General features: G+C 33.9%; 2 protein-coding genes across 13 annotated transcripts in view; one reads left to right on the plus strand and one right to left on the minus strand.

The window, feature by feature from the left end:
* Window positions 1-4,027: 4,027 nt before the first annotated feature.
* Window positions 4,028-13,099, minus strand: part of LOC137240363 (uncharacterized) — a 424,852-nt gene continuing 415,780 nt past the window's right edge. For 10 of the 12 annotated variants that reach the window (XM_067766486.1, XM_067766485.1, XM_067766484.1 and 7 more), the window contains one exon: window positions 4,028-4,312. In XM_067766486.1, coding sequence (XP_067622587.1) covers window positions 4,192-4,312 — 121 coding nt within the window. In that variant the 3' untranslated portion in view covers window positions 4,028-4,191. The remainder of the gene's footprint in view (window positions 4,313-13,099) is intronic. The other 2 variants (XM_067766489.1, XM_067766488.1) reach the window with 2 other exon arrangements.
* LOC137242474 (uncharacterized) lies at window positions 8,627-10,997 on the plus strand. The gene is made up of 2 exons (XM_067769760.1): window positions 8,627-10,180; window positions 10,266-10,997. The coding sequence occupies exon 1, from the start codon at window positions 8,996-8,998 to the stop codon at window positions 10,172-10,174; it is 1,179 nt and encodes a 392-aa protein (XP_067625861.1). The 5' UTR covers window positions 8,627-8,995; the 3' UTR covers window positions 10,175-10,180; window positions 10,266-10,997.

Below are 13,099 nucleotides of genomic sequence, written 5' to 3' on the forward strand. Positions count from 1 at the left end.
GACCTCGCTATATTATTTTAGGATTTCAAAATGAGAATAAATTTACACATTGTGACTTATTGGATGTTAAAACTTCACCTCAACTCCACTACATATCCATATGATGATCTTAATATTAAATTTGATCGAAATCGGTATGCTCTATTATATGACATGTATTTGAAATTTCAAAAAAGTTGCTATGGACGCACTCCCCAACCACTTTTATCACCTGATCAATTTGTTCAACATGCTCCAATAATTGTTTTAGATGTTACACATCAGAATTAATCTATAAAAAGCGGTCCTTCGATATTCGGATTGAGCTAAAATTTCACAAGGCCGTATCTACCAACACCGCTGCTTATTGTATACTCCTCCATGATAAAATGTATGAATATATTCCATTTATAAATGTTGTCAAAAAGATTATTTAGAAAAATAGTAGTAATTTTATGAAACTACGCACACACGCACACACACAAGTATACTACGCATTGCTAACCACGCCAAAATATGGAGAAAAATATAAATAAAAATTTTTAAAATTTCAAGTAAAAATTGTTTTTATTTATTTGAAAAAGGTTTATTTGACAAAAAAAGTAAGTATTTACATTGGAACAACGTCTCGGGTGAAGTCTAGGACTCATTTAAAATATGAGGGGACATTTAAAAATGTAGGGCCCCCCATTTAACGATCCTCTCCTGAACGGCAAAGCTCTGCTAAAAGCAAAAAGCTTTAAGCTTTTTCTTATACATCAGCCAGAACACGCCACCTAGCGGAAGATCAGCCGGAACACAAACCGAAAAAACGTATGCGCCACCTATCGGAATTGGTTTGCTGTATATATATGTGTGTCGGTGTGTATATACTTTTCCTTGCACATTTTTCCTTTCACCATTTGGTCTAGAACCACCATTTACATACTACTTACGTGGATGACATAATATGCGTTTTATCTACTAATAACGAAGAGCTTGTACTGAAGTACCTCAACAAGCAGCACGAAAATATAAAATTTACAATGGAAACTGAAAAAGACGGTGGAATCAACTATCCTCACGATAAGTATTGATAAAGAAAAGAAAAGATTTAACTATGACATATATAGAAAGCCAACGGCCACCGGCACAATAATACATAATACCTTAAATCACCCCCAACAGCAAAAATGCAGCATTAAGGCATTTGGTACATAGACTTAAAAAAACACTCCTTACGCAAGAGGCATATAAGAGAGAGCTTGAGGTCATATATAACATCGCTGCAAACAACGGATATAAAAAAGCACTAATATATAGGCTCAGAAGGGCAAATGGAGAACCAAAAAGAAATAATGAAAAGGAAAATAATAGCTCGACCACTGTGACATATACTGGAACAGCAAAATATAAATTGGCAAACTTCTTTAAAAAATACAACATTAAGACAGCATTCAAAACATCGAACAATCTAGGGCGAAAACTAATAACTAGCACTAACTCAGAGGATCCGTTTAGTGGCCACCGCGTATACAAGCTTACCTGCGGATGCCAACATAGTTACATAGGACAAACAGGGCAAATAAGAACGAGGTTCAGAGAACATATTAGAGATTACAACAAAAAAATACGGAATCCAAACATTATACCAGAGTTTAACTTCGCGAATCAAATGGTCGAGAATGAACGTTCCCCAGCAAACATCAGGGTTCTTCACATACAAGCAAAAGGCCGACGTCTCAACGTACTCGAAAACATGGAAATCTACAAACAGAAAACGGTAGAAAAATAAACGAACAGGTAAACACAATTTCTGACAATATATTCGAGCCTTTAAAACTTGTTTACAAGAAACAAAGTAATCACATAAGTACAACAGACAAACACACAACAAAAAATAAACCCAAAACAATTAACGCACCAAAACGACAAACCCACAAAGAAGGTCAAACGACTAAAATTACAGATTTTTACCTGCCTCAGTCAGCCACACAAATCGATCAGTAAAACCCACCCTCGGTTGTGAATGAAAACACAGCACATAACTAAATATACACAAGCATCAATTTTGACAATACCTGGTCATGTACATACGAACTATAAATACAGGAAAAACGACAACAACAGATCAGAACGACAATCGACACTGATGATGGCACAACGCCGAAACCGGTTTGTCTCAAAGCCAAATTTGACAAGGGATAACGGAAAACCGTTCCAATATACATCATTTATCCACTCTGTCGGAATATCAACAAAACAAAATAAGTCATCTGTGGCTCGTATATTGTATACGGTTCAAAAGTAGCATCTAAATTCTCATTAGGAGAATTTGAACAATATGTCGAATTTTCGCTTATTTGCGATTCGTATATTATATTTGGTTCAAGATTTGAAAAGTTTGAGCACTCTGTTGAGTTTTCATATACATATAACAGTATGTTTTTTAACCATGCCAGGATCACAATTTCCAACAATTCTAAAAAGAAAAAAATGTATGATTGATATTTGTTAATCTCACAAAAAGATTCAAAATTGCTTTCACTGTATTTGCTATTATAGACATCCCACCCTCTCTGCCTATCACACTCTATTACATATAGGCTATCACTGTACGAAACATTATGGTAATTTTAACGCATCTTTGGATAACTCTCCTGACATTTTTAGACGTGTAGTAATTGTGAAATGTAATGAAAACCACTCAAGCCCACCGCGGCAATATACATAGGGCTGCCAGACGTCCCGGTTTTAGGTCATTTGCCCCGGTGTCCCGGTCCAACCAGAAAATGTCCCGGTTTTCGTTTAGGTGTCCCGGGTTTTAAATCTAATCGATTGTAAATAGCTATGAAATATACCAACAATTTGGTTTGCTTATAACATGCGCTCCAGCTAGTCTGAATACAAGTACCAACCACCGACTTTAATTGTAAAATTCTAGCATCGCTAGATAGTTGCACATTGCATAGTACACATATATCGATGTAAAGTATTCTTCCTAATTAGCTAACATAACTAAACAAAATGAGAGAAAAAAAAAATTTACTTAAAATAGTTCAATATTTATTTGCGATACCTGGTAATAATGCTAACGCGGATCGAATTTTTTCTATTATCTCACCTCAATGGACAAAGGAAAGAAATTCGTTGAATATCAGTACATTATACAGTATTATTCAGTGCAAGTGCAACCTAAGACTGACTTGCACAGAATTTTTCAATTATACTAAAAATAAGCCAGAAGTTTTGGAACAAATTACACATGAGAAGAGCCGCATATCTATACATATTGTAACGAATTTACTTGCAAATCCTCTTATTTGCCCTTCTGCTAAGTTCGAATCACTAAACTGTTGAATAAATAACTCCAATATGTAATAATGCAAAATGACCTTTATTAAAGTACTTCACAATAACACTCAAACTGTGCAACGAATAGCTTGCTTAATAACCACACTGATTGATAGCTCAATGAAACTCTGCTACTCAAAATAATACTGCTATTGCTCGCTAGATATCGTCTTAATCGAAACTGCTTGACAACTCAAATAAAACTGAATTCCAGCGCCTCTACAATTGCCGCCTTTTATACTCTTTGATTTCAACCTTCGCATCTTCTAGGCGCTTCCAGAATCTACTAGTCCAGCAGCTCTCAAACTTCTGTTCTTCAATTGTACAATTTTATAGTTTTTCTCATTGCATACTTATAGGAGTATCTCAGATATATGCATGGGTTTGTGCATTGACTCTCCGCTGCTCGAATACGTACATGGTACATATGTGTAGACGCAATTATTGTTTCGTTTATGTAGATACATAATGATTGATCAATGGATGTGAATTCACGTCACTGCTTAGCATCGGCTTAGAGACGATAGCATCGCTCAGTGGTGCTAACATTCGTTACAATATTAATACTCACCATTCAAGTTTAATTCTTTGCCAATATTTTCGAACATCGACTGTTTTTTATTTAATTACGAATTGCTTTTTATTTTATGTTGGGGGAGGGGGTGTGTGTGGGGGTGGGGGCGAGTCGATTTCGTTACACCATTAAAAAGCCCTGTTAAGTGTTTAAAGTTATAATACCATGTGCATAAGTACAGTTGGGTATAATAATAATATTAAATACGTTAAGTTATTGAAAAATGTTGGAAGAATGTACAAAATACCCTAACAAGTAAATCCTTAAATATAGTGTATCGATTTGTAGCACTGCTATCTGCGATCTCAGCCGAAACCATTGTTGCGTCGCTTTTGTGTCCTCATAGGTCGTGGGCAACGGCCCGTTTGTTCATTGAAAATGCCATTTGAGCAATTGGGTATGCTGCAAATTTTATCCGCAATACATCTGTAGGTATAAAAAAATATTTATGAACACACTTTTTTCAGCATATTTAATTATATTCGATATAGTAATAACACTGGTACAAAAACAACAAGAAAGAAATTGTAAGTTCGGGCGAAACCGAACATTAACAGGCCTATGCTGTGAAATTGAAAAATTATCAATAAGTTGACAAATAAAGAAGATTTTTATCAACTTGATAAATTTTGTTAATCTGTGTGTAAATTGACAGCTCAAAAAAGCTCTTATGCGTGTGCTTTTCCCCACACTGTGGTGAACTAAGTATTGTAAGCACAAAACAGCTGTTTAGCGCGAACAATTGTTGAATGGAGTCTGCAAAAACGAAAGTAGTTTATTATTTTTATACCTTTCATGAAAATGAAATGGTATATTAATTTCGTCACGAAACCGAAAATTGTAAGTCCTTAAAGGAAAATAGATAGACCCACCATTAAGTATACCGAAATAATCAGGTTGAAGAGCTGAGTTGATTTAGCCATGTCCGTCTGTCCGTCTGTCTGTTTGTATGCAAACTAGTGCCTCAATTTTTGAGATATATTGATAAAATTTGGTGAGCGGGTGTATTTGGGTGTCCGATTAGACATTTGTCGGAACCGACCGGATCGGTATATCCTCCATACAACCGATTTTTCAGAAAAAGAGAATTTTTGTAATATCTTACCCAATTTAACAGATTGAAGCTTCAAACTTCACCATATACTTTCGTATATTGCACATATTGTTGCCTGAAAAAATTTATGAGATCGGTCGTATATATAGTATATATCCCCCACAACCGATTGTTCAGATAAGGAACTTTTCGTAATTACTGCCCTATTTTAAGAGCTAGAGCCGTGTCCGTCTGTCCGTCTGTCTGTTTGTATGCAAACTAGTCCCTCAATTTTTGAGATATATTGATAAAATTTGGTGAGCGGGTGTATTTGGGTGTCCGATTAGACATTTGTCGGAACCGACCGGATCGGTATATCCTCCATACAACCGATTTTTCAGAAAAAGAGAATTTTTGTAATATCTTACCCAATTTAACAGATTGAAGCTTCAAACTTCACCATATACTTTCGTATATTGCACATATTGTTGCCTGAAAAAATTTATGAGATCGGTCGTATATATAGTATATATCCCCCACAACCGATTGTTCAGATAAGGAACTTTTCGTAATTACTGCCCTATTTTAAGAGCTAATTTCAACGAAAGCTTGCGTTTATAGCATATATTGTTGTCTAAAAAAATCATAAAGATCGGTGGTATATATAGTATATATATGGTGGTATATATATAGTATATATATATAGTATATATATATATTTTCGCAAATTTTAGCCCCATTTTAACAGCTAGAAGCTTCAAATTTCACCGAATACTTACGTATATAACATATATTGTTGTCTGAAAAAATCATAGAGATCGGTTGTATATATAGTATATATCTCATACAACCGATTGTTCAGATAAGAAACTTTTCGCAATTTCTACCCCATTTTAACAGCTATAAGCTTCAAATTTCACCGATTGCTTACGTATATAGCATATATTGTTGTCTGAAAAAATCATAGAGATCGGTTGTATATATAGTATATATCTCATACAACCGATTGTTCAGATAAGAAACTTTTCGCAATTTCTACCGCACTTAACAGCTATAAGCTTCAAATTTCACTGGTTGCTTACGTATATAGCATATATTGTTGTCTGAAAAAATCATAGAGATCGGTTGTATATATAGTATATATCTCATACAACCGATTGTTCAGATAAGAAACTTTTCCCAGTTTCTACCCCATTTTAACAGCTATAAGCTTCAAATTTCACCGATTGCTTACGTATATAGTATGTATTGTTGTGTCAAAAAATCATAGAGATCGGTGATATATATAATATATATATGATGGTATATATAGTAAATATATACAGTATATATATATTTTTTTTACGATTTCGGCCCCATTTTAACAGCTAGAAGCTTCAAATTTCACCGATTGCTTACGTATATAGCATATATTGTTGTCTGAAAAAATCATAGATATCGGTTGTATATATAGTATATATCTCATACAACCGATTGTTCAGATAAGAAACTTTTCGCAATTTCTACCCCATTTTAACAGCTATAAGCTTCAAATTTCACTGATTGCTTACGTATATAGCACATATTGTTGTCTGAAAAAATCATAGAGATCGGTTGTATATATAGTATATATCTCATACAACCGATTGTTCAGATAAGAAACTTTTCGCAATTTCTACCCCATTTTAACAGCTATAAGCTTCAAATTTCACCGATTGCTTACGTATATAGCATATATTGTTGTCTGAAAAAATCATTGATATCGGTGGTATATATAGTATATATCTCATACAACCGATTGTTCAGTTAAGAAACTTGCGCAATTTCTGCCCCTTTTTAACAGCTATACGCTTCAAATTTCACCATATGCTTACGTATATAGCATATATTGTTGTCTGAAAAAATCATAGAGATCGGTGGTATATATATTATATACCCCATATAAACTATAATTTTTGCCCCCTTTTTACGGCTAGAAGCTTCAAAATTCATCAAATTTCATCAAATTGTTACGTTTACGTCATATATTGTCACGTATCGTAGTCATAGTTTTTAGACTCACACAAAGTACCTACCTGTTTTTTATTTTATATTTATCTTAAAAATCGTTAAGGTATGTAGATCTGTTCACTATATATTTCTTATCTTATACATCCGATTATTCGGAGATTACGAACGGGATAAGATTATTGTTCAGCCCCATTCATGAAAGGTATGAAGTCTTCGGCAGAGCCGAAGACAGTCCCGTTCTTACTTGTTCATTATATTTTAGTTATATTGTATTTCTTTTATAGAAATTCAAGGTACGATCGTGCAACGCGCGAACAATTGGAGCACTACGTTTTTTTTTAGGGTGCTAACCCTGAAATGGATAAAATAATCTCAGGTCACCGCAACAAATGCGCTCTCAATGGACTCAACTGGCAGAGGAGCTAAACGCCCTAAGAGGACCAGCACGTTCTGCAGAAAAATGGAAGGAGGTAAGTTGTAGTGAAAAATTAGTGGTACCATTTTATAAGACGGTTCAATGCTTAATATCGATTAAAAATTTTCGATGTTGGTATCAAAAGATGCGTCTTAACCCCAGAATCAATAATACGAGCGGAAATTAAAAAATATATTTGTGTGAAGAGATATTTGCAAGCAAAGTTGTAAGTTGTCATGTAGTTGTTGTAATCACATTAGGCTGTCCTAAAAATGTTTCAACAATTTTTCTGGCAGAAATACTGTGTATGGCGTACCCGGTGTTGGGCCATCTAAGGGTTAATTTTTATAAGCGCGGCCGAAGGCCGCCAACTCTGAAAGGTGTTCTGCACATAAAAAGTATGGATTACACCCCGCTTTTGGACGGACTTTTTCTAATTTTTGGGTTTTTTGTCGATAACTGTCCACAGATATGTATAATATTTTCAATTTCCACTTTCTGATTATTGATACTGGAGTCAAGGCACGTATTTTGATACCAACATCATTTTTGATCAATATTAAGCATTGAACCGTCGTAAAATGTAACCAAATTCGTTAATGGCATTGCGTATAATTTGTGTGGAAAAGCCAGTTACGTACACGACGTATAAAAATGAGCCAAAGGGTTACTGGTGGTGGTCCACAATGCAAATCACTCAATGAGTTTGAAGATCGCGCTTTGGCTACTTTTGGCTTATTAGCGGTTGATGGTGCCGGCTTAGGAAGTAGTGGACTGAACTCGCCACCACACATCGTTCATACTCCAGAGTCTGTCACCAGCTGAGAGTGATACACAATCTCCAAGACGTATCCTTGCGATGAGTCCTATGAATTCGCCAACCGTTTTGCCGCAGCAAAACCATCCATCAGACTCATTGGTAGCAATGTCGAGCCATCATCGCCGGAGACTAATGCTGAATCGTTAAGTTTCGAACCATCGATGCCTGGTGTGATGCCTCTTGAGCTAGAGGCTGAAGTAAGTAATTCATATATGTTAGGGTGGGGCAAAAATATGTTTTTCCTTTTCTTGGATTGGTTTATACCTACATATATTTAATTATCTATCAGTAATAAGATATCGACGTGTCATACGAAAACTAACACTTTCAAAATTCTGTACGAAAACTAACATTTTCGACTTGTGTCTGACAAAAACTAGCAATTTCATTTTTTTTTCAGATGAAAACTAACACTTTTAGGTAGTTAGTTTTCTTTAGACACAAAATGAAAATATTTGTTCTGTCAGACACAAATTTCTGATGTTAGTTTTCGTATGGCACGTCGATATAATCATGTTCATAGAAGAAAACGAAAAACTGCTATGAGATTCTTGTCCCGTTAATATTAAAAACTTATATTTGATCAGTATGCATACTTGTTCTTCTCCATACCAATAAAATAACGAAAATAATTTTTTTTTTGGCCTCCCCAATATATAAATAATACATAGATCGGACACTTTTAAACTGAAATTTTTCCCATTATAAGTTTTTGTATAGAATACAAAGACAGGACCCCACATCGAAAAACTTATATCTTTTGACGTAATTTCCATATTCCCCAGTATACACACACAGCTAGCACTTGACATTATAATAAGAAAATGGACGATAATAGAAAAACATACGAAAATGCCAAAGAAACTATTTATGGAAGTATTAAAATTCTGTATAGAAGAAAACAGATATTTTAAGTTTAAAGAGACAATATACACACAACTAAAAGGATTACCGATTGGATCGCCGACTTCAATAGTGATTGCAGATATCATAATGGAGGAATTATTGGAAAATACAACTGCAAAATTGACTAGAACACCAAGATGCATTACCAAATATGTGGACGATCTATTCGCTATTATAAATGAAAATGACGTAAAAAGTACACTTGATGCATTAAATTCATTTGACAAAAATATAAAATTCACAACAGAACTCGAAGACGACGGAAAATTACCTTATCTCGACACAATTATTATTCGACGAGGAAACCAATTAAAGCTCAAGTGGTATAAGAAATCAACATCTACCGGACGAATCATCAATTTTTATTCAAAACATCCAAAAAAGATGATAATGAATACAGCAATGGGCTGTATACAACGTATGTTACAAATATCAGATGACACTTACCACAAGGAAATAAAAGAAGAAATTAAATTAATATTAAAAAGGAATGACTTTCCTGACAATGTTATCAAAACCTTAATAAAAAGAAGTTTATCACAGACGAGTCAACGTGAATCCGAAAAAACAAAAATATTCAAATCGCTAGCATATGTACCAAAATTGTCAGAGCGTCTAGCAAAATCCGATTGCTATAATAGAGAAAAAGTGAAGATAGCTCACAAACCAATAAACACATTGAAAAATATCTTTAACAAAACGAAATCTGAAATTCCTAAAACAGAAAAAAGTAATATTGTCTATAAAATCCCTTGTAATGGAAACAAAACAGAATCATGCAATAACGTATATGTGGGAACAACAAAAGCAAAATTAAAATCTCGACTAGCGCAACATAAATCCGATTTTAAATATTGTCATGAAACTATTAACCAAAAAACAGCATTAATGACACACTGTGCAACGAAGAACCATTTTCCAGACTTTGATAAAACGACGATACTCCAACAAGAAACCAATTATAACAAAAGATTTACACTGGAAATGCTGCATATAATTAACACACCGACCAGCATAAGAATGAACTACCAGACGGACATCGATAATTGCGCGAGCTCCTACAGACATTTGATAACAAACAGACGGACAGTACAAAACTACGCGTTAAGCAGTGAAGACGCGTAAAACAATGTATGTAAATAATGTTTTTTATGAATGTTTGTTTTGATGTCAATTGTTATTTTTATTTTGTTTATGTTTCTTTATATTTTTATAGTTAATCCTGAAGACGGTTACAGTAGGTAACCGAAATATATTGAAGAGAGAAAAACTCAACAATTTTTGAAAAATTTTATTTACAAAATTGGACCTCAAGCCGGCAAGAAAATTATTTATTTGAAATTTTTTCCTTCAAGAATGCTGGAGTTTTGAATGGAATCTCAGTCCGTTTGTCTCGCGGAGAACGAGGCAAACTTATAAGTACCCTAATGAGCAACATAAGCAAAAGGAATAGTTTTGAAGAACGACGGGAAAGAAGAGAAGATGAACAGCATCAGGAGCATCGTGAACGATACAAGCTATCACAACTTTAACGAGCTGCTTGACTGAACTAGTCAAAGTTTTAAAACCAAATTAAATTTTAGAATAGAGAAGTTTTACGGACTAGTTATTTTCTTTAACTATAATTGAACCAAAGACTGAATTCCTAATAAAAAACATGCTAGTTACTATAATAATAGTCCGTAAAACTTCTCTGTGTACATGTTAGAGTCAGGGACTGCTAATAATAGTTACTTTTATTATACAAATTGCTAGTAATAACTAGTTATTTTTCGTTTATTTCATTTTAATTGGAAAATAAATTTCAATTGGAAAATAAAAGTTATGCATATATAACAAATACCCATATTTTAGTGCCTATACAGTATTCTTTTACAAACGACTTATTTTCCAATCAAAATTAAAAAATTTAAATCATAAAAAATAGTATAATTAAATAATGTAAAGTAAAATTAAATGAAATAAAATAAACAAGGAAAACTGTAATATGAAATAAATTAAGAAAAATTGTAAAAAATAAGATAAAATAATGAAAAATTAAATAAAATAATAAAAATTTTAATCAAATAAAATAAAATAATGAAAAGTGAAATAAAATAAGGAAAATTGTAAAAAAAGTAAGATAAAATAAGAAAAATTTTACAAAAAATAAGATAAAATAATGACAAATGAAATAAAATTTGAAAAATTGTAAAAAAATAAGACATAAAAGTTATTTTCCAAATAAAAGGGAGGAAATTGGTTCACAACGAATATTTATTAAGATTTGGGAGTGTAAGTTCGGTGAAGTATAATACACAAAAACCTTAAATAACAAGGATTACAAAAAATATGGTTATAGTATGTGTTAATCTCAAGAAAATGTTATTATCTAGATATTGTTGATATTATTAATTTATTGTTAAAAATTCTAGCGACCAGTTTGTCACTGTTCAGCTAGATATTGTTAATATTATTTATTTATGTTTAACAATGTTAGCGACCAATTTATCACTGTTCAACTAAGCACCGTTAATATTATTAATTATTTATTTTGAACAATATTGCGACCAGTTTGTCACTGTTCAGATAATATTGTTACGTATGTTAGTCTTTTGATTAGCTTACCTCTCAAGTGGACGAAAATCGCAAAGTGAAAGATGACCACTTGAGAGCGCTTCTTTTATGGCAACAGGTGCTGAGCTTTTACGTTGGTATTAAGAGCTTTGTGTGTTCTAATTTCAGATATTGTGTATATGTGTAAGTAACATATATTGTGGAAGATATTGTAGTGCTTTTGTGTATCGTAACTAACATATGTTGTGGAACGAATTGTAGTGCTTTTAGATTAAGAGGGTTGTCTTTGACAACTAATAGTACTAACTGAGCATTTATACTACAGTAAATAGTTATACTACTAAATTATACTTATGCTACAGTCTCCCCCTTGATGAACGTGAAGTAGACGTAGCGGTCATCACACGCTTATTTGTTTATCCTTGGTCTTCCTCGTTTCTGAATAGGTTGGACTGGAGTTGGATCTTGGTTTGCATTGGTACCTTTGTATAATGTTAAAGCGGATGCGTGATATGTCCCAAGTGGTACGCTTGGATCAGCTTTTGATGCAATTTCGTATGAGGTTGCACCGACTTTTCGTTTGACGATATAAGGCCCATCACGTTTTGGTACAAATTTCGGGGTGATACCCTTCCTTCGTTGCTTGACTCAGTATGTGAGTTGTAACCAATACTTCGCCTCCCACATCGATTTTAGCCTGTGGTTGTCTATGCTTGTTAATATACATCTTGCTACGATCTTGGCTCTTTTGTTCTACCTCTCGAGCGTTTTTAAAACCTTCTGCAATTGTTTTCAAATACGGTGTAATTTGTGGAATGAGATTTTCATTTTCTATTATCGTGCGTGTATCATGCTCTACTCTTCCAAAAGTGAGATAAGCTGCTGTATGGCTCGTTGCTTGACAATTGGCTCAGTTCGTTGCAAATCGCATGGACGGTAAACCTATAGTCCACACATTGTGTTGATTTTGGACAAGGATCGCTAGCTGAGCCTTAAGGTCTCTGTTTTTGCGTTCGACTGGATTACTTTCAGAGTGATAAACAGGTGTAAAAACTTGGTGAATTCCCATGCAGTAGACTATTTGCTGCATAATTGCGGATACGAACTGCACGCCATTATCACATTTAAGACGCCTAGGAACACCATATCGTAAAAAACTTCTTCGATTAAAATTTTAGCGCAATTTTCGGCAGTTGCTTCTTTTAAAGAGAACAATTCTACCCAACGACTAGCGACATCTTCTGCAATCAAAATCCATTGATAGTCATCTTCCCTTTTTGGCAAAGGACCAAATAGATCTACGGCAACAACTTCGAACCGTTGTTTGAAGCAATCCCATTGGCTTCGCGTTGCTTGCTTTGTATCGATGGCATTCAATGCAGTTTCTAACGTACTTTGTAATTTCGGCTCGCATTCCTGGCCAGAAGTAACGACTTAAAATACGTGATATAGTTCGCTCTGCTCCATAGTGGCCAGCTGTGCTGTAATCATGAT

Source organism: Eurosta solidaginis, chromosome 2, assembly GCF_040869045.1.
Source record: "Eurosta solidaginis isolate ZX-2024a chromosome 2, ASM4086904v1, whole genome shotgun sequence".
Lineage (NCBI taxonomy): Eukaryota > Metazoa > Arthropoda > Insecta > Diptera > Tephritidae > Eurosta > Eurosta solidaginis.